This window comes from Rattus norvegicus, chromosome 5 (genome assembly GCF_021556685.1).
Source record: "Rattus norvegicus strain SHRSP/BbbUtx chromosome 5, alternate assembly SHRSP_T2T, whole genome shotgun sequence".
In the NCBI taxonomy this organism is placed as follows: Eukaryota; Metazoa; Chordata; class Mammalia; order Rodentia; family Muridae; genus Rattus; species Rattus norvegicus.
Window position 1 is genome coordinate 136,928,783 of NC_141538.1, and position 22,591 is coordinate 136,951,373.

Here is a 22,591-nt window from a genome sequence, read left to right on the forward strand (position 1 = left end):
GATTGGACTTAGGTACCATCTTTCCAGGCTGTGCTCGGTACCTCATCTTCAGATCTTCAATGTGACAGTGGCTTGTGTCTTCCTCACTACACTTAAGCTTTGTGAAGGCAGGAGCTGTTTTTATTGTTCATGCCCTTGTCCTGTGCTTTCAAAGAGCCTGACACCAAGCAGATATATGTTTTAAAGTGTGGTTGAATTTTGAAAAATTGGTTGGAATATACACTCAGCTGGAGTTCCTGGAGGAGACATTTCAGGATGTCCTCCTAAAGTCCTTCCTGGGGTCTTATCCCCAGAGGCGAGGCTGCAGAACAAGCTCCTGCCTTGTGGAGTGGTGAGTGTTGCCCAGGGTGGAACAGCGAGATGGGCTTCCTGGATGGGGAAAGGACTCCCAGTAGAGAGACCACTGTCACCGAAGGCTTGAAGCTCCCTCGTGCAAAGCGCCTTCATGAACAATACCCGTTCCTTTGGCTAGAGGAGGAGTTAAATAAGAAGAAGCCAGCATGGTGGTACAGGACTATAACCCACTACTCAAGATGCTGCTGAGGCAGGAGAATCACAAGCTCAACGCCCATTTAGGTTAGAGAGAGAATTCAGGGCTAGAGAAGTAGGTAACTTAGACCCTGTCTGAAAAATGCAGAAAAAGTAAACAGGGGATCAGAGTTCAGTGGTCCAGTGCTTGACTAGTATGAATGACAGCCTGAATTTAATTCCTAGCACTGAAGAAAGAAATGAAAAGAAAGTAGTCTGGAAGTCCAGACAAAGCTTGATATGAGTGGCATCACCCTAGGTGGTAGATATCAGTGGTGTCACCCTAGGTGGTAGATATGAGTGGGATCACCCTAGGGGATAGTTATCAGTGGTACCCAGTAGCTTGTGCTGATGGGCGCAATGGAAGTTTGGGGGTGGGAGAGCCTTGCCAGGGATTGGTATTTCTCCAAGAGCAGGTTGGGGTCTAGCGTTAGAAAGACAGTGAACATAACCTAACTCCCTTGTGCTGCTGGCTAGCATAGAGGGCAAGCCTGGGAACATTTGCACTTAAGACAAACTATAGGGAGCACAGGGAAGAGTCACTAGGAGGCAGCCATCAATGGATGGTTTTTGGAAAGACAACGGAGGTTGGCCTAGAGGGGGGACATCAGCACCACTCCAAAGGGGCCAGGGTGAGCAGTGGCCTGTGATTGGTGAGAGGTAATCCCCAGTAGGCAGCTGGAGAGAGCGGAACTTGATGATGAGGTGGGAGGAAGTAAAAGTGGAGGTGTGGATAGCTGATGACCAAGGTCAAGGAAAAGCAGACGAGGGCTACTTCAATCACTAAATCCCTACTCCGCACTGACTGACACCATGAGAGGTGCTTTCTTTATCCTTTATCCTGATGCAGGCGTTATCCCTATCTTACGGCTGACGGAGCAGACTCAGAGGCTGTTCTTCAACTCTATACACAGAGACTACTATGAAGAAGATGAAGACACAGTCCTTTTCCTGGAGGATCTCAGAGGAAGATCCTCCAGGCAAGCCATTTATTTCAGAGAGAAGCCTAGATGAGAGGACATAGGAACCCAAGGTACCATGAGACCACAACGAGCTTCTCCAAAGACACAGAAGCAATAAGTACTGGGGCCAGGATTCAAGTGTGGTCAGGAGGCTCAGTCATAGTCAGAGTTCTGGGGAAGGGCAGTGGCCCTAGCTGCTGGCAGGTGCTTTTAAGAACAAGAAAAGAGGGGTTGGGGATTTAGCTCAGTGGTAGAGCGCTTGCCTAGCAAGCGCAAGGCCCTGGGTTCGGTCCCCAGCTCCGAAAAAAAGAAAAAAGAAAAAAAAAAAAGAACAAGAAAAGAACACTGAGAATTGGGATATGGTATGACAACTTAGTACCACAGAGCTAGAGACGATGAATGGTGGTACTGTCAAGTTCAATGGGCCATGAAGACCCAGCCCTGGACAGAACTGATTCTATAGCTTAGAGGTACCAGTAAATGCCAGTAAGTGGTTTGAACTACGGCATGTGTGGAAGAGCCATTGGAGATGGGAAAAACCAGGTTGCCCTTTAGGGATGGATTGAGAACAGAGTATCAAATACCACATTGGGACTGAGAGGAGAGGTCATATTGAAAATGGCAGTGGGTATGTCATAATGAAATCACATGACCCTTGTACTGATATCAGAACGTGACTACTTTCTAGAATCTATCACCCTGAGTGTGTATGTCTGTGGTTATGTGTGCTTGGGCAGATATATGTGTTTGTGGATGTCAAGGCTAGGAGTCAACGCTGGGTGCCTTCCTCTACTGCATCTTCACAATATTTTTTGAGACAGAGACTCTCACAGAACCTGGAGCTCAGCAGTTTGACTGGATCAGCTCACCAGCAAACCCCAGGAACTCCCCCGCCTTCTCAGCTCTAGGATTATCATACACCGCCAACCCTGGCTGTTTAAGTGGGTGCTGGCGATTGGAACATAAGTCCTCATGCTTACACAGGGAGCATTTTATTGACCGAGCCATTTCTCCAGCTCTGTCGTCTTCATTTTATTTCAGTTTAGTCTAGTAGATATTGGCAGGACAGTATTCCTTTCGGAAAGTGTCTCTCCTTTACTCCAAACTTTGCTCCCTCCCCCCCCCCCCATAGAATGCCAGATCTGAAAGGTGTTTGGGACCCCAACCTCTTCTGGGGGGTCCTCTGCTTCTGACTAGCTCAGACATAGGATAGGTGGGGAAGGGCTGTGTGCATCATGAGTTTTTCCTAGGTCAGTGGGGAAAGAGGGGGAGATCAGAGGACTCACAAAGAGGAGGCTAGGGCAGAGAAAACACGGAGAATGGGGCAGCTCAGGGAACAGCCTCCCTGGGCTAGTGGCTCCATTTGGTTTCCCATTTAAAGGGGGAGGCTTAGCTAGGCAAGGAGAAAAAGGCTAATAAGAAAAATATTAAATTGCAGTGTGTGTGTCCCCAGGGACTTCCTGTTGCCATGACTGACCTCCTGGAGAGCGCCATCCGTCCCCAAGCGTGGCAGCTTTATAGGTACTTGTAGGCCTGCAAAGAACACCAATTTGCTGCTACAGTTTGTTTTGATAACTGAAACTTTCAATAAATCTATATTAAAATCAAAGAGAAAATTAACTGGGCCCCGGTGAAGGGCCCAGAGATAAGGGAGCACATTACCACCCTGGCCTCCACTGCCTCACATCCATCTCTTAGTTCAGATTCGGGTCACCAGGGGGATGAATGGTACAGGCTTATGGCGAACAAGCAGGGGGGAAGAGGGAATGGCCAGGTTCAGGCCCCACCGATGATCTGGTAGAAGACAGCCGGCGGGGAAGAGAAAGAGGTAGGGGGTTGTGGTCCGAGTGGCACGAGGAGTTGGAGAATGCGGTGGAGACAAGAAACGTAACAACAGCCTCCATTTACTGAGCTCTTCAATGCCATGCACCAAGCATCTTGGATTTAATTCTTTTTCTTTTTTTCGGAGCTGGGGACCGAACCCAGGGCCTTGGGCAAGCGCTCTACTGCTGAGCTAAATCCCCAACCCCTTGGATTTAATTCTAACAGTGGGTATTAGTGCTAGCTCCACCCTGGAGATGCAAATGTACAAACCCGGGGAGTTATTTGATTTGTCTAAGGTCATAGCTGCAGTCAGGGCTCAAACCCTGGCTTTCTAGGAACCCACCGTCCTTATGACTGTACCGTGCCATGCTGTGCAGATTATAGGGCCTAGTTGGTGGCAGCAGCTATTCCACCCTCTGGATAGAGGGATTGCACATCTAGCCTGGGTTCTCCTAGCTCTGCAGAATTGGGGGCTGCCGTGCACCGTCACTGGGGTCAGCATTCTCTGCCCTTTTAATGCTTGTCTCTTGTGTGACTTTTCCCAGGGAGTCTATTCTGTTTGCCCTAGATACGGAAGGTAATGGCACACCAAAGAAACAATTCCATCCAAGGCTTGCTTGATGTACCAATGAACATACTGGGGTTATTATACACAAGGACGTGAATGAGGAGTTAACGTAGAAGAATAGGGAAGACTTAGACAGCTGCCTCACCCACCACCCCACCCCAGTTCGGAAAAGCTATGTCACTTGAGCACCCCTTGGGCAACTTAGGGGCTATCACACAATCACACGGGACTCTATTCAGCAATTACTTAACCCTCTCACATAGCCCTGGGGAGGGGCAGGCCCTGGAGAGCCCTCCTTCATCTTTCCAAGTGCTTGTAACAAGCCCAATCTCATGAGTGCCTTGGGTAGGTGATCCCAGCAGCTCTGACTGTTATAATCATAGCCCCCTACAGGCAACAGCCACATAAGGTCCCAGCTTTGGTGGCCACTTTGCTGTTCTTTTCCTTGGTGGCTGCCTTGTCCTTGGGATCTTGTTTCCATTGGTCTTAGTCCATTAGCCTGGAAGCCAGGAGACTGTCCAGGATATACCTGACACAGCTCATCTGCCATCCGATGTAAACCTCAGGGCCACTTGTTAGTCAACAGTCCACATGCCGTTCTTGTCCCCTCATCTGGCTATTCTGCCTTCCTTTGGGAGTGAAGGTTAGGTTTTGACTGTGCTCTCTGTGTTGGGGTTGCCGTGAGCCCAAGTGATCAGATCAGAGTCTTCAACACAGTTTTTAGTCTCAGATGTGCCACTGCCCTCCATGGTGTGAGATCTGGCACTCCATTAGCTACTGGAATGATGGGAACTACCTTTTTCCTTTTCCCTGTTTCTCTCTCTCTCTCTCAATCTCCTCTTCCTTCTCTTCTTCCTCCTCCTCTTCCTCTGCCTCTTCTCCATTTTGATTTTTCGAGATAGGGTCTCTCTGTGTAGTCCTGGCTGTCCTGGAACTTGCCCTATAGACCAGTCTGGTGTGGAAACTTAGAGATCATTCTGCCTCTGCCTCCCTGGTGCTGGGATTAAAGACATTCACCACCACACCCAGCTTTTTCTCTCTGTTTCTAATGTGGTCATTCTATATGTCCTATCTGGAATAGGACCTGCTAAGAGAAACTGTTTTACTACCCTAGCCAACTTGGTAATACACTGCCTTGTATATACACACCCTCCTTTCCTGCCTCACTTCTTTCTTCCCTGGGCTTAGGCTTCCCAGTTAAGTCTAAGTATATAAGCTTAGTCACTAGATCTGCTCTGTTTTCTAGGGCCCAGTTGCTACCTTCTCCTCCTCCTCCTCCTTCTCCTCTTCTTCCTCCTCTTCCTCTTCCTCCTCCTCCTCTTCCTCTTCCTCCTCCTCCCCCTCTTCCTTCTTCTTCTGTGGGTGTTTTGCCTGCATGGATGTCTGTTCACCACTCATATGCAGTGCCTGAGGAAGCCTGAAGAGTGCATTAAATCTCCTGAAACCAGAGTTATAGATGGTCATGAGCTGCCTTATGGGGGCTGAGAATTAAATCCAGATCCTCTAGGATAGTCCTAGAATCCAGATTCTTAAACTGTGAGTTATGAGTCCAAATGTGGGTAGCATAATAGATTTCTGGGAGTGGGGGGGATACATAAAATGACAACAGTAAAAAAGTTGGGACTAAACTGCAGCCTTGGCTTTAAAGACACAGTGTACAACTTTGCACTGTGCTTACTGACATGGTCTCTGCTTCAGTTCCTGCCTCCAGGTTCCTGCCTCCAGGTTCCTGCCTTGAGCCTGTGTGCTTTCAGTTCTCTTCACGATGAACTATGATTGAGATGTGTAAAACAAAAAAGTCCTTTCCTCCCCAAGCTCCTTTTGGTACTGGTGTTTTATCACAGCAATCAGTAACTAGAATGACATATTTTTGCTATCACCAAACACCAACACATGCTGCCTGAAACATCTCAGCTCACATTCAAGACTACTGTATGCTATGAGCTGTAGTGTTTTAATTGCATATATAAAGTATGGTGCTCTTATAGAAACAGAACACTTTAATTATGGGAAACAATCAGCTGGGCAGTGGTGGCATACACTTTTAATCCCAGCATTGGGGAGGCAGAGGCAGAGGCAGAGGCAGAGGCAGAGCAGGCAGGGGCAGGGGCAGGGGCAGGGGCAGGGGCAGGGGCAGGGGCAGGGGCAGGGGCAGGGGCAGGGGCAGGGGCAGGGGCAGGGGCAGGGGCAGGGGCAGGGGCAGGGGCAGGGGCAGGGGCAGGGGCAGGGGCAGGGGCAGGGGCAGGGGCAGGGGCAGGTGGATCTGTGCGAGTTTGAGGCCAGCCTGGTCTACAGAGTGAGTCTTTCAGGACAGCCAGGGCCACACAAGGAAACCCTGTCTCAAAAAACTTTGTGTACTATTTTCCAGCATTCTTCCCTATCGTGGAAATGTTAAAGTAGCTCATCTTTGGATTGTATTGTGTTAGAATGTTTGATTTTAAAAATTGTTGTTTGAGTGGCTGACGTGAGTTTTATATGGATAATTTAAAAACAGAATCATTAAATTTTCAGTGATCTCTGAAATGGTGCTAGACATATGTCCTGGTTGTTTTTTGGTCCACTTGAAACGAACAAGCATCATCCTCAATTGAGGAATTGCAGTTGAGAAGATTCCTCTGTGAGGTGGCCTGTGGGAAAATCTTCTGGCATTTTCTTGGATAAAGGTTGGCGTGAGCAGTGCCACCTTGGGCAGGTGGTCCTAGGGTAATAAGAAAATGGCTGAGCAGGCCACTGGAAGCAGGTCAGGAAGCAGTACTCTTTCACGGTCTCTGCTTCAGTTCCTGCCTCCAGGGCCTTGAGGGTCTGCCTTAACTGGCTTCAGTGATGGACTGTGATAAGTATAAGTGAAATAAACTGTTTCCTCTCCGAGTTGCCTTTTTAGTCATGGTGTTCTAGCACAGCGATTGAAACGTGAAGGAAGATACCGTCTTATGGCTTCTCAGTTGTCTTACTTTTTATATTATTTTTTTTCATTGTCCATCCCTTCCATTTCCTTTCCAATAGAAAAGCTTCTTGAGGATGCAGCTTTTGTCTGTCTTGCCATGTAACCATCAGCAACAGACAGTGCCCGATTCTGAATTATAAACACATATTGACTAATGGGCCGTCCTAGGTCAATGTTTGTGTAAGGATAAGAGGAAGGAGCCCTAGTTTCAGTCCCAAGAATTGGGGAGAGGCAATCGTGCCTCTCCTTTTCTCAGTTGGGGATGAGTGATGTCTTTCTTTGCTCCAGTTTATTCCTTCATTTGTCAGAAACATGATTGCATAGCTGCTCTACGCCTGACGCCATACTGGGTGTAAGCCATGCAGCATGAACAATATGGAAATAATACCTAGCTTAAACAAGTTTCAATTCCTTGGGAGAGAGATGACAAGGGGACAAGACAATTGTAAAGCACTGTGATCAGTTCTGGAGGTTTACAGTAGAACCGTCTAACCCATTATGTGCATGAGATTAAAGGAGGCATTCTCTGATATGGGGATTACAGGCATTTCCAGCCGCAGGAACCATTCTATTAAGACCTCAGAGGTGGCAGGGTCCAGAACTGATATTAGCTGCCTTAAGGGAAAATAGCAGGTGGCAGACAGAGGAGCTTGGTAACTGAAGATGGCTCCTAAGGTGGATCTGACTGAGAGGCTGTCAAAATCACCAGTGGCTTAGGACTGATGCTTTCCATTTCGTAATGAATTCCCAGAGAAGCACAGCTAAGATGGAGACACTCACCCATCGTTTTAGGTGAAGTTCTTCTCAGCTGCCTGGAGAGACTGTGACCAGAAACCTTGTTAACCCTGACAGTTCCTCTGAGGGCCTCAACAAGCCAAAAGCTTCTTCCTTAGAGAGGCCCTTCAGAAATATAAGCATTTTCTTTTTAGTCGAATTCGCCTTCCTTCTTTCCAGATTTCCCTCAGGCCCGCATCAGAAAGTAGATAACGATTACTTGTTGACAATGAATCACAGAAAGTGTCGCCTAAAGAGAATGTCTCCTAAGCCCATACTCACCGAGTGCCTACAGTGAAGGTGGTGAAAACAAGTAGAGCATCTGGGTCATTCTGGGCCATTCTAGTTTTCGGATTATTTTATTATTATCATTTATTTATTTTTAAGAAAAATCCCTTTCACTGTTTAGAAGTGACCCTCCCCTTCTCTTTTGAATACGTGGCTCCTCCAAACTACAAGTCCCACAAGGCCCAGAGCCAACGGTCACCATCTTGACACACCTTAACGCGCATGTCGGCGGGAGAGAGAGCATTTGGAGACGAGTAGCCCCGCCTTATTCCAGCTCATTGGCCAAAGGCGCTAGCGGCGGGCTCAGCGGTTGGCTACTACGCCCGCCCGTCCACCGCGTCGGTCGGGGTCAGAGTGCGCGGAGGTGAGTCGGTGTGTTGTGGACTCGTGGTGCTGGCTGCCGCTGTCGAGGCTGCCTGGAACGGGCTGTGGGGAGCGGGCGGAGCTGGCCCTGCTTCTGCCTGGCCAGCGCCGCAGGCGGCGCGGGCCGTGTCCGCTGCCGTCAACTTCCCGGAGCGCCTGCTGAGGCCGAGGGAGACGCCGGGGCCTGCACCTGGAGAGAGCCTGCCGTGCTGGCCCGGAGGAGGGGGCGTTGCCATGGCGACAGCCTCTCCGGCAGCTGACGGGGGGCGGGGGCGGCCTTGGGAAGGAGGGCTGGTCTCCTGGCCCCCTGCCCCTCCCCTTACGCTCCCCTGGACCTGGATGGGCCCGAGCTGGGGGCAACACCCTGGGGTGGGTGAGATCGAGAGGGCCCCCAGCTTGGGCCTTGGTTGATGCATGCGGGGTGTGGGTCGTGGCGTGCACACTTAAGCAGCCTGGATATTGGCCTGATGCTCACCCTGGATGCACGTTATAACTCTTGGCGAAGGGGTAGCTAGGGAGGGCGGTAGGAGAGCTTGGCTTTGCAAGAGAGATTGGGTGAGTTGATGAAAAGGCCTGGCTTGAGATTACTGGAGAAGAGAGGTTTGACCAGATAAAGTAAAAGCAGATTAAGGAATTGTCTATAGATTACCCCCTCTGCATCTTGGCACAGGCACACATTAGCATTTTACTTTTAAGTCACAAGCTATGGGTAATAATGGTGGACAGAGGGGAGAAAGAGCCTTAACCCAGGTAGCTTTTTGTATGCCTTTATTGCAAATGGCCCAGCAACAGGTGTTTTCTTAAAACAAAGAAAGCATGACTGGGGTTGAGTTCTTGTGAAATGTCAGGTGCTCCATGTTGACCTGGAAGATGCTGGGTATGGGGCCCCTCATCTGGAGATACAGAGTTTGTCCCTCAGGCTGGATTTTACAATGACTGGGCCAACAATTGTCTCTGACCATTTCTGTGGTATGCATTTGCTAGTGCATTTCATCAGTTTCCCAGCATAAGGGCAGCAAAACATGAATTCCATTGGCCAAAGACCTATCTGTTTAACTATAGTAGGTTGAGATTGGCCGAATGGCTTTTGACTGTAGAGTTGGTGCCAGAAAACTGGCTTCATCAAATTCAGCTTTATTCTGACTTTATCATACACAGTATACCTTGTTTTAGTGGGCTCGGTCTTGGACCTTAAGTATATTATACTTGAATCCCCCACCATTTAAAAGCCAATTTATAAACAGTGACTTGGAGTGTGACACCACTAATGTGTGCCTGTGATCTTGGTTAGAAACCCACTTGGCTGCCTGTCGGCGGGTGCTGAGTGGGGGAAGGGAGCTGCCGGGAAGTGATTGATAAGGTTTCCTTTATGGATTCCGTGGTGCTTCACTGGAGCTCAGAGCACTTTGGCAACTTAAGCACTCCAAATTAAAAGCTCATTAACAATTCCTGCCCAAAGATCCTGTAAATAATCAGCTAGTTAGGTCCCAGAGCTTGCTAAGAGCTCCCTTCAACTTGAGATTTCCAAGTAAAAGTGTTTTTATTCCTTCAACTTGAAATTTCCAAGTAAAAGTGTTTTTATTCCATTTCATTTTGAAGTTTACTCCCTGATGGGATAAACTGGGGAGTGCCCTGTTCTCGGGGGATCAGGATAGAATAAAGTTTTAAGTGTGGAATGGTAGACAGGATTATATTGGTTCCAATCGTAGATGTTTGTGCAGAAGGCTTCACTAGCTTACAAGGTCATGTCTGTGAGTTCTCATCCCTTAGAACATCTGAATTAGGTGATACATATGATAGATATTGCTTGATTCCTTTTAAAATGTTTTATTTTTAGATGGCCTTGCTGTGTAACCCTGGCTGGCCTCTCCCACACGTGCTGCCTGTGATTGGCTTCCGTGATGTCTTGATTTGGGGTTTGATTAGCTTGATTTTCCTTTTAGAATTTGAGGTAAACTTGGAAGTGTTTTGAAAGTGTTTCCTGGTGTGCGTTTCCACTCTAGTCACTGCCTATGGGTGTGTGGCAATGAACCCTTCTCTTTAGTCCTGGCTCGGCCCCAGTTCCTGAGTTCTGAATATTGCAAGCCTTGTGTGCTTTTCTGATAGGATTCTGAAATTATCCAGTGACCCTCATGACCATCATTCTTAGTTGAGGCTCACATATTATGAGTATTTGGTATTTCTAGAAGATAAACTTCCTTAAGGAGAACACTGTACTAGAGAACACGAAGTCCATAATTCATATGAAAGCACACACACACGTAATATTAGTTAATAGCATCTGAAAGGTCTGTGGGGCCATTGTCTTTCCACAGAAATAGCTAAATTCCGAAGTTTGAGTTTATGAGTTGAAGAGTGACCTCTGATGAGTATGTAAACCTTTGAATTGAAATATACCTGTTGCAGAGATGTGTATTTGTCCACAGCATTGGGGCTTTCCAGCTCTCACAGACCCATCAGCATCTCCAGCTGCCAGTCTTGGCATCTTCGAAGTAAGGAGAGGTGAGAACCCTGTTGCATGATCAGTGTCTGACAGATTGGGTTTGGTGGGCATGGGATGGGGGCTGGTGCAGAGTGTATTTTCTTGTAGCTTCTGGTATGGTAGGTAGCATATGCTCAAACTTAGTGAAACAAGTTGACCAAAATCTTTAGAGAAAGAGTTGGAGAAGATGAGTGTTCTAGACTCTTTTTTTTTTCCCCTCCTTAGTACTGGGGAATGAACCCAGGACCTTGCAACACATTAGGCAAGCATGCCAGCACTGAACAATATTCTTAAGTCTTTTCTTTTTCTTTTTTCCCCTCACTTATGTTTGATCTTAATTAAATTGACCAGACTGGCCTCAGACTGGCAGCCCTCCTGCGTCAGGCTCTACCTAGTGACTGGGATGATAAGCATGGACTACCATGCTCAGCCATGATTTTTTTAATGGACACCTGATGAGTGAGTACCTTGCCTTTAGGGTTATTGAGTAGGGCTGGGAGAGCCCTATATTCTGAGAAATACTCATCTTAATTCAACAGGAAGACCACCTCTCATGTCACTCTTGTGATATATTTGACCAAAACCTTTCAGATTTGGGTTTGAGTTATGTCATCGTTGAGTGACTGATTGGTCCCCACCTACCTCCACCTAGACTGACTAAAAAGGCGGGCCTTTGATGGTTGATATCCAGGGACTTGGAAGTTGTTTGTTCACTGACTGAGGCCTTGACACTGCTGGTTGCTAGGATTAAGGTGGGAAAGCAGACTGCCTGTGATAGCCACAGCTTTCTGATCCAGGGGTGAAACCCTCAGCCGTGCAGCAGTGATGGTGCACCTACGAGTGCTGCAGCAAGGGACCGAGTCCTCTGAGACTGCACTGTTCTTACTGTGAACTTTCCGACTCTGAGGTGGCTTCTCAGGAATCCACCCCTTACCTAGAAGTAAATACACGGGAGGGATGAAGTGTCAGCTTTGGTAAGTGTGAGGCAGGTCAGTGTGATTAAAAGGCAGGGGGCAATGAAGCAGGAGCAGTGCGCAGAGGTTAGGGCCTTAGAAAGTCCAGTCAGCCGGTGGAGTGAGAATGGGTAGGCGGAGGGGTGAAAGACTACAGGTTAGCAAGCTTTTCTAGGACAGGCTAAACACTTCACTCAAACAAAGGTTTGTGACTTACATCTGTACAGCTTGTAATGAGCATTTCAGCAGCTTTGGATCTGTGAAGGTGAACATGATTGTATTCTAGTAAAAAAATGTATTTATAAAAGAAAGTGGCATCTGAATTTGGTTCATGGACCATGGTTTGTCTATCTGGATCAGAACAGTAGGAAACCGTTAAAAGATTGTAAGCAGCTCAGGGTGGTGGCATCCTTCGGTAAGTGGGAGGCTAAAGCAGGAAAGTGGCTAATTCAAGGCCAGCCGGTGCTACATAACAAAGTGGAGATAAAAGGGGAAAATAAAAGATTATAATTATGAGGTTTGTGTTGTAGAAAGCTTGTTGTGATAGTGTGAAGAGTGGATTGGAAGGCAAAAAGATAAAGGGAGAGAGTGGGCATACAGTGGACTATGCTCTGTTGAAGGAGGGATGGACTGAATGCAGCCCTTGAAGGGATCTTCGTTTTAAGGCTCCTAGCTTATTAGCTAGGAACTGGCTGTGTATACAGCAACTGGCCCATGTTCCTAGGCTGTCAAGGTGTGGTCCTCATTCTATTTGTCCTACTTAGTTTCTTCTTTCCTTGACTGTAGCGTACTGATAACCCATGCCTGATTTTGTAAAAGTCTGCCTGATCAGTGTGATGGTGTGTCTCAAGCAGAGGGCCCAATAAAGTTTTGGTTGAGTGTGAAAAGTTTAAAGCTGAGAATCCCACTCTGTCCTTTCTTTCTTTCTTTCTCTTCTTATAAACCGTAATGTATTTGCAGTGATGGAGGGAAGCCTACAGATTTCTAATGACCTCAAACAAGTGACTTACCTCTCTGGGCTTCAGTTTGCTGTCTAAAATGGAGATAGTGGATTTAAAAGCATTGAAGCCTTTTAAAGCTTCAACAGTGATAAAACTCTTAGCAGTGTATTGATACTGTCTTATTGTTGAGGTGCTGGTGGTGGTTCTTTGTTTTAAGTTTTAGACAGGCTGTCACTGTGGCTGGTCTGAAACACTATGTAGACCAGGTCAGCCTGGAGCTCAGAGATCTGCCTTTGCCTTCCAAGTGTTAGGATTAAAAGCAGGTGCTACCTCTACGTTTCTGAACAAGAGCAGGAAGTAGTTGGGTGATATGTTTTTTGTCTTCATAAACTCTGAGCCCAAGTTTTCATTGTGTCCATATGGTGAAAGCTTAGTTGGCCTACAGGACACAGTTACAACTTAAGCAAGACACATTAAAAAAATTTTTTTTTTAGGATTTTATTTTATACATGAGTGCCCTATTTGCATGTACACCTGCAGGCCAGAAGAGGGCATCAGATCCCATTACAGATGGTTCTGAGCCACCATGTGGTTGCTGGGAATTGAACTCAGGACTCTGGAAGAGCAGACATTGCTCTGAACCACTGAGCCATCTCTCCAGCCCCAAGACACATTTTTTATTGTGGAAAATGTGCACATAGTAGGAATTTCGTAGGCCCCACACCATCAGAAATATGAGCAGAGTAAGCAGCTTCCCAGTACAGATGCACCCTTTCTGCTAGCCTGACTCCTGGGCTCATTTATTAGTGTTGTCACGTTACTGCCCTACATTCATGGAAAGCTCCCTACTCTTCCTCCCACGATGGGAAGTGGGACATGTGCTCCACTCTGTCTTCCTTGCTACCAAGTGAGGAAACTGGGGCCAAAGACGGTTAAGTTGGGTTGCCCAGGGTCACAGTGTCAGTAAGGCACTGTTGAAGCTAGCGCAGACTTACCTCCAGATGGGCTTGTGCAGTTGACTGTTGTGATTCTCTTCCCTTGAGTGAGAGGTGCGTGCCCCATCCATGTCTGCTTGGCTGAATCCTGCTTTGTCTCTTTGGTTCTGTTGGGTTTTATTAGATGATTTTGAGGACCAGACCTTTTGGGAAGCAGATTCCCTTTGGGTTGTTGTTTTTAGCATCTTCCTCCTTTGGGGGACATTCCTTGGGGAAGCTTGGGTTAGGAGGGATTGCTTTGATATGTTTAAAATTGTGCCTTGTGCCCCACAGCTACAGGTAAAATCAAAAGGCGGATAATTTATGGGAGTGTCAAAGCTGGCCGCTGGCACCTCAGGAGGCCATTAGTATGCCTGTTCAGACCCTCTGTGTCCTTGCGATTGATTCCTTTCTGCATGAGCCTGATTTGGGAAGCTGTAGATCTGTGTGCAGTGATTGGGTGTGACAGTCCAAACACTGGCCCCTAAATTAATCCTTTAATAGTATTCCCGCACCAAAGCAATATTCATTCTTCCTCTCCCTCCCCCTCCCCCACCCCCCTTTTTATATATTTCCCTCCCTCCTTCCTCCCCCCTTTTCTCCTCTCCCCCTCCTTCCCCTCCCCCTCCCCTGCCCCCACTTCTGAGAAGGGCAGAAAAGGAAAGAAGGGATGAGGGAAGCTAGCTAGCTGTTTGGTGTGCTTTGGTTTCTCTGTTCTAGCATATTCTACTTGTAGAGTAGTTGGCATCATGGCTTTGTGCATATTAATTTGTTTAGCAAGTCTTTACTTTCTTAATTGTGCCTGGCTCTGTGCTGGGAGTAAAGAAGTGAATAAAATATAGTTGTTGCTTTTAAGAAACCAACTGTGTTTCTCAGATTTCCAAAACTCATGTGCCATTTAGACTAAAACTCTAGGCTTCTCTTTCAAGCTGTGTGAAATTTTAAAATGCAAAAAAAGCACTTGACGAGAAAATAGTTAGAAAGTCTGCTTTTTATGCATGCATGGATGCCTCCTTTTGGTGCACAGGTGTGCCTCTGTGGCTGCTCTCCATCTTTCCCCATAAGTCTGAAAATTGTTAGTAGCAAAAGAGACAGTTAATGTGTCACCAACTAGTGAGAAGATGAGTCATGAAATTGAATAAACTGTGCTACTGGATCACATGGACGCCATTAACTTTATCATGAAGAATCAGAGATCTACGAGAAGGTGGGGTTTAGCTGGGCTTTAAAGAAAGTGCTAATTTGCTGGTGAAAAATTGCAGTTCTTTTCCAATATAGAGGGAGCAGCATTTGCCAAGGCAAGAGCAAGAGCTGTCTGTTTCTCCACCTCTTCAGAGCGTCTCACTCTGTAAGGGGAAGAGTCACGCTTCTGCCAGTGTACATGGGAAGAGGCTTTGAGGTCTGTGCACCACACTGCAGTGATTCTAACCCATGGTGCTTTGTGCTCAAGGTCAAGTAGAAAAAGCTCTCTCTCTCTCTCTCTCTCTCTCTCTCTCCCTCTCTCTCTCTCTCTCTCTCCATATATATGAATAAAATTATACCTGGATGGTTTAGATTTTATTATTGCTTAAGGTTATTTTTGCTTAAAAATCATACCTCAAAAGAAGAATTGAAGTCAATATGAATTAGTCTTGTAAAATAGTGAAATCAATCCAGTAGAGAAGTAAGACCTATTGGACACAGAAGAGGAAAGTAGAGTCCACAAAAAAATTGAATGCCTCAGTTTCTCATGTGTGGGACGGGAATATGGTTACTGTTTTGCTTGATTGTTAGAGGATTAGACGAGGTAAAAGATGTAACTTATCAGCATAGAGCCTGGTCTGTAATAGGTTTTCGGAAAGGCATTTTCCTTTCCTCTTTGTCATGTGTTGACAATAGTGACTCTCTTTGATTGAGCATATGCTAGTATGCAGAACACTGTATACAGTGGGTGGTTGACTTGAATGAGAAAAGATACAGGTAATATTCATAAGAATGTGTAGTAGAGTTAGGGCTCAAATACAGGTTTGTCCAGCGCCAGCATTTTAGTAACTATGCTGTCCTGATCCTGCTTCAACACTAGCTTACTATCTAGAATGGAAGGATTTGGATACCGCTGTTGCGTATATGCATCTACAAAGGGGGCAGGGGAAGCCTTATTTCCTCATCTCTAGCTTTGTTGATTAGGAAGGAAGGTTTGTCGTGAAGAGCTATCTGGGCTACGGGACTTTGGCTTCCAGAAGGAGTTTGTGAGTGGGAATGGCTGGTAGTTTAGCAAACAGCAGGCAGATCCTCAAGAATTGCTTTTTTGGTCGCCTTGAGCTACTGATGTGGACTGATTGATGTATCAGAATTTGTGTTCCTGACAGCTTTTGGTGACTTTAGCACTGCTGGCGGTTTGAGAGGTCTTTCTGATGTCAGAGAGCTCTGCCCGGAAGCAGTAGGCCAGGGCAGAGATACAGTACAGAGAAGAGAGTATTTTATTGAAACAAGGACCCTATTAGAGTTCCTGCTGCTTCCTTCCCACTCTGGACCAATCAAAAGCTGTTGAAGTTGCCAGGAATTTTTGGCTTCTTTTTTCTTTTTTCTATTTTTTGGAGCTGGGGACCGAACCCAAATTTTTGGCTTCTATATAAACATGTATCCTTTAGCAAGCCAGCCAGAGCACTTGGGTTCTTGTCTCTTGTGGTAGTGGAGAAAAGCTTGGAGATGAGTGTGAAGCCTGCTTCTTGCATTGGAGTGAGCAGTGCTGTTGGAGTTGGAGACTTGGGTTCTGTTATTTCTCTTCCTCTCTCCTCTTCCCTCCCTTTCTCCATTCTTTTTTTTTTTTTTTTTTGTCTGGGACAGGGTCTCACCATGTGGCTAACCTCCAGCTCACAGAGATCTGTCTGCCTCTCCCTCCTGCCGGCTGAGATGAAGGTTATGTACCATCATGCCTGGCTATTTTATCTTTCTTGTCTACTGAGTGTAGGTAGTCTTTCCTCTTCCTGGGCTTCTCCCTGGCTGGCTGGCCTGTGTCTGCCTATTAAGGTTTTCTTCCTTTTTGACTGTGATTTTCATACAAGTACTGCGACAGTAAAGACTATTCATTTGATTGAATAGTATGACTTTTGAAGGCATGCAGTTTATTTACATGTTTCCCAGGCTAATTTTAGCTGCCTAAGTCAAAACCTGGGACCAAATAGGTTCCAGACAGGTGTCTTTGTTGTTTCTCTGACTCAGGTATTTGAGTATAATTGCTAAGATCATTTAGGACAAGGGTCTTTTCCCAGGATGGGGAAGCTAAAGCATGGTGGTCCAGGGTCTTGAGTCAGTTGGAATTTCTTTGGGATGTAGTTCTGTCTCTCAGTGTGGTGCTAGCGATGTGCTGTGGGTCTAGAGATGGCGTTGATCTATGTGCTCCCAGAGATTTCAAGTGTATGTGGCTGGGGAAGTGGGATGGTAGGAGACCACATGTTTTCTGATGGCTTCTCAGCTTGTCCTATCTCTGAAGCTCCCAAGCCAGTATGTGGATATTGAAGGATGACCTCCTTCCTCCCTCCCTCCTTTCGCTTTCCAGTAATGGAGGCTATAAAATGTCTATTTACCCAAGACACCAGAACGACTCCTCTGTGGTTCCACTAATCTGGTGATTTGGTGCTTCTTTGGTCTCTCAGGTAAATACAGATTGAGTCTTTTTATAAAGGCATATTATTTCCCTCATTAAATGTGTGTCTTGGCACATGTGTTATTTACCTGATAGACAGTAATGGCTGCAGAGGAACCATTGGTGTCTGTTGTGTAAATACTCTGCACAGAGACCATCCTCCAGGGGCTGTGCCGCAGGCCTGTTTCTCCAAATCGGGCTGGCCTCAGGGCAGTCCCTGCTTACCCCTCCTGTCCCCATTGGGGAGCTAGCCCTTCATTTTGAGATGAAAGTCATCCATTTTTTCTTTTGCTATAGCCTGCTTACTACTTTTAAATTTACCATACAGAAAAGATGCTTGAGGCTAAATGTGAATAAATCTTGGTCTCTAATTAAAAATACAGAGAATCATAAATTCTTTTGAGTTCTTCCCCTTGACCAGATACCAAAATCCTAGTTGATGTTGGAGCTATAGACTTAAATTCTGCACACTTGTAATTAAAGTATAAAGACATCAATGAAAAGAAATCCTCAAGTTGCTAGCAGACCCAAGAACAGGCTGGATGCAGTTGCAGGAGCTAAGGGGATGTTTCTGAGAGTCTGAGGGGGCAGTGGGGCTGTGTAAGGCCAGAATGAGAGTTAAAGGGCCCTGAGCGATGGCTTTTCCAGTTGGGACTCCAGCATTGTGGCTGAGATGTGATGCTGTGAGAGCAGTCCCTCCCTTCCTTCCTTCCTTCCTTCCTTCCTTCCTTCCTTCCTTCCTTCCTTCCTTCCTTCTTTCCTTCCTTCCAGAATATGTCTCATATTCAGTTTTTAAAGCTACATTGCACATGGATTTTATTTAATTTACTGTGCTAGGGATTGAACCCAGGGCCTTCTGCATGGTAGGCAAGTACCCTACCACAGAGCTATACTCTTAGCCTGGCACAGGCTTTTTAAAAGTATTTTAAAAAACAAAAAGTTGGAAACAACCCAAATTTACATAAAAATTGGAAGTGCAATACAATGCTTTCTTTTCTGAACCATTTGAAGATTAAATTCCTGAACTAATGTCTCATTATTAAGGATACTTGATGTATATTTTCTATAAACAGGACTTTTCTTACCTAACTACAATATAACTATCAAAATCAGACAGTTAGCATGGATATATTAACCTCTCTCTAGTTCACAGATCCCATTCAAGTTTTGCTAATTGTCCCAGGAATGTTCTTTGTAGCAAAAGGGGGTTGGTGATAATTGTGGGTTGTATTTAGTTATCAAATCTGTAGTCTCTTTTAGACTTTTCCTGGTAAATTTCCCTTGACATTCATGACTTGGATACTTTTGAAGACTATGGACTGGTTTTTGTGTGGAATGTTCCTCTGTTAGGTTTGTCTAGTACTTCCTTACAGGTGGGCTCATATTATGCCTCTTCAGCAGGAATATAAAAAATGATTCTTTGTTCTCATTGTATCCTGTCAAGTGGCATGAATCTTGATTTTCCCATTATTGATCCTTTTTTGGGATGGGGGACAAGGGTCTTACCGTGTAGCCCTTGTTGACCTGGAGCTCACTGTATAGACCAGGCTGGCCTCGTGTTCCTGTCTCTGCCTCCCGAGTGCTGGTATTACAGGTGTGTGCCGCCACATCTAGCAGGAATGCTTATTTTTGACCAGCTGTGTAAGATGATGTTGGCTCATCTTTTCCATTTTAAAATTACTTCCTGTAGTAACTAATAAGGGATCTATGGAGAAATACATTGAAATCATTTTTATATCCCTCTGTAGATTTTAGTTGTATATTGAATCTTTATGGACTTGTGGTCTCCAAGCTTAGACATTGCACTGTCATTTACCACCATCTTCTTTTGGCCAGCAGGAGTCCCTCAAGGTGGCTTTCGAGTCCCTTTGATTTGTTTCTACTATTCTTTGAGAATTCCTTCCTTTCTTGTAGGATATCTTAGGCTCATCTTGTACTTTTCTTAGCATTTCTCCAAGGAGAATGGTTCTTCTAGTGGACAGTGGTATTTGGAAGGCACTGGTGTGTGAGGTGTGCTCATTGCTGAGCTCATCCTTAGCTCGTTCTCTCTCTCTCTCTGTCTCTCTGTCTCTCTCTTCCCCCTCCCCCTCCCCCTCCCTCCCTACCTCCCCCTCTGTGTAATCATACTTCTATGTACAGCTACATTGTATATCCCTATCCACCATGTCTATACCAGAAATCATGATTCTTACTGTCCAGTCTAAAACAACACCAAAGATTTTCTTTTCTTTTTTGTGGAAACCCTGGTTTCTGTTACCTTTTTGTCTGCTTATCCTTTTTGTATGTAGCTGCAGTTGTTACTGGCCCTTTACCCCTCTCTAAGGAGAGCCCTTGTTGTCTTGCCCATGAATCTTATTCAGTTCCTTTGACATGTGCTGCTCTAGGCTCAGACATAGTCTACACAGTGCACCTGCCACCTCTGCATGGATGCCCTTCTCACCTGCCTGCGTTCTTACCCTTCATCTCAGACCCTTCTGCTTCTCCCAACTCCAAATGGTGCAGATATTTGTTTTTCTTTCCTCTAGCTAAGGTTTTAGACTTGAGGTTTTACAAAAAGATGAGAAAGCATTACCTACCGTCCTTTGACTTAATCTGACTTTGGTTGTTAGAGCAGTATGGAACCCAGTTAGTATTGATATGTGGAGGCCTGAAATCCTAATGTCTGTTCATATATATGTGTGTGTGTGTGTATGTGTGTTTTGCTTGCCTGCATGTATGTCTGTGCACCATGTGCATGCAGTGTCTGCAGAGGCCAGATGACATCCAGTCTCCTGGGATTGGAGCTACAGATGGTTGTGAGCTACTATGTGGATGCTGGGAATCAAACTCAGGTGCTCTGGAAGAGCAGCCTGTACTCGGATGCTGAACCATCTCTCCAGGCCCTAATGTCTATTCTTAAGACTTCTTCCAAGCGGTTCTTCTGATGTGTATGAAGTCAGGTGGGAAAACCAAGCCTGTAAGCAAGGAGGCCCTCTAGCTATCAGTGTGTTGTTCAAGGAAGGACGTAATAGGATATGTCTGTTTTGCCCTTTGGGAGGTCTAGAGAATTATAGGAATGTAGAAGACAACTCTGTAAGCCTTGTTCACTGAAGGAAGAGCCAGTTTCACAGTTGTGATGATAAGCTAGTGACTCTCTGAGTCATTATGCACTAGACACTCACTGCCCTTGATATTTTTACCTCTGCTCTCATTCCATTCTCACTTTAGAAGTAGATAGTATTATTACTGCCATTATATAGGCAGGTAATTGAAAAATAGAGCATGCCCATGGTGCCATGGTGCCATGGTGCCATGGCCAAGTGCTGAAGTCAGAACACAAACAGGAAGTCCTTGTTAGTCAAGACAGTTGCTTGTTGTATATGGCAGGCAGACTCTAGTTGAGTTATATATACTATAGACATATTAAGAGTTTCAAAAGTCTTTCTACCTGGCTCAACTGGCTAGAGGAGGTCTAAGGTCCAGAAGAACTTTGCTTCTAAACGAGAATGGATAACAGAGCCACTGAAGTTTTCCTGTACTATTGATAAGTGAGTGATAGAATGGGTTTATTTTGGGATTCTGGTTTTCAAAGGGACATTGTTCCTTTTGCTTTTGCAAATGATTACATAGTGAACTCAAGCTTGCCTTTTTGTTGTCTTGGACTTTTGAGGTTTGGGGTAGGCTGTAAAGCAATGGTGAAAACAAGTGCTGTGCTTGTGTAGGAGCCATGAAAGAATCCTTTTCAGTCTTCAGGTAATTCTAAGACATTTCATGTTTCAATACAGAATACACAGGAGTCACACTAGTGTGTATCCTAAGGTACTCAGGCAAGTGGTCGTGGTTTTCAGTGAGTCAGGAGAGAGCTGGGAAGAGAAGTCATCCTTGGCATTATACTCTTTTGTTCAGATGACAGTAACCTCATTGTACCGGAGTGTGCGTCACAGGGTGCTGTCCTCCTATCCTACATGGGGAGACAGTGTCTACTAGTATAGCTAGTCAGAGGCAAGCCTTTGGCTGTGTTGGAATGTGGCATTAGGAAGCATAGACTGATGGCAGTTTGTGTATGGAATGATGAGATTTCTTGTTTGAGAACTAAAGTTGAGGAAAACTTCATATTGAGTTTAATGCGGGGAAGGATATGTTTCTTTTTTTTTTTTTTGCCTTTGTAAAACTTTATTACTGGTTCATTTTTTTTTAATCTATGAAAGAGCCTTGCATTCACATATGAACAAGACAGAAATTGATACAACGGTATTCAACAAACAAAACTACCCAAATTTGAAGAAATAAAAATCACGTTTTTTTTTTTTTTTTTCCCCAGAGCTGGGGACGGAACCCAGGGCCTTGCGCTTCCTAGGCAAGCGCTCTACCACTGAGCTAAATCCCCAACCCCTAAATCACGTATTTTTAAGATCTCTAAAATTATTTCTATTTGTTTTGCTATCTTTTGGCAATGGGAGACAAATATATTGTTACAATGCTGACTAAAACGATTCAAAATCATTAAAAATAAGATGCTGCATGTTACATTAGTCTGGGAATGAATACTCCAAAAGACAATGGTGTCCTACACAGCTGACTCTATGACTTGAAGATATGTTTTAAACATGACGTAAATTTCTAGATGTAAGCCATCTAGAAATGTTCAAACACAGAAGTGTACTGTTGAAGGATATGTTTCTACATCGCTGCCTTGTTACCCTCTCTCACAGATCTGGTTATTTGTCAGTAAAACATAGGCTTTGAGTTTTCTATTTAGTTAGCCTTCAGCGGAGGCCAGATATGTGCGAATTTAAAGAGAGAATGTAAAGGAAAAATAATTCAGGGCTTTTTTTAAAAATTTTTTTTGTACATGTTCCCTCAGAAAACTTTACTAGACTTTTAGGAATACTCCCATTACTGCCACATCTGGGTTTTCTCTTTCCCCTTCCTATTTAAAAGGCCTTATAGTTATCCAGTGCCTCTAGGAGAGAGTGAGGCCCAAGGCTGCAAATGAGGATGCCTGAGGCTGTTGCCAGCTGTGCTCTGTCGTTCCCCTAGGGTGCTACTTACCAGTGTGGATTGGAAATCATCAGAACGCCATCAGCAGAGTCCCCTGGCGTTGATTTTGCTGGCTTTCATACTGTCTTGCTGGGAGAAGTTAGAGGGCATGTGGAGATACCAAGTCACAGGCAGATTAGCCAGGGGCAGATGATGTATCAGAGCTGAGGAGAGTGTTCAGGGACGTGAGTCTGCTTCTAGGACTGATAGTGCAGTTGGTCACCTCAAACTGCTTTGGAATCCTTTGGGTTAAAGTTAACTGTTGCCACCTGAGAAGTGACTGAGGAAGTCCTCCCGGCTCTCTTTTGAACTAGTGCTCCATTTACAAAGGAAGCTAATTTTGTGT

General features: G+C 45.5%; 1 protein-coding gene across 26 annotated transcripts in view; it reads left to right on the forward strand.

Annotated features, from left to right (window-relative positions):
• Positions 1-8,221: 8,221 nt before the first annotated feature.
• Positions 8,222-22,591, forward strand: part of Eri3 (ERI1 exoribonuclease family member 3) — a 127,015-nt gene continuing 112,645 nt past the window's right edge. For 12 of the 26 annotated variants that reach the window (XR_015619732.1, XR_015619731.1, XR_015619733.1 and 9 more), the window contains exons 1-2: positions 8,234-8,620; positions 10,678-10,753. Coding sequence is in view for 8 of the 26 variants with exons in the window: in XM_087549246.1 (XP_087405372.1) it covers positions 8,486-8,620; positions 10,678-10,753 (211 nt within the window). In the remaining 18 variants the exon portion in view is untranslated. Of the gene's footprint in view, positions 8,621-10,675; positions 10,754-11,084; positions 11,193-22,591 lie in introns of those variants that run through there. The other 14 variants (XM_087549253.1, XM_087549255.1, XM_087549257.1 and 11 more) reach the window with 5 other exon arrangements.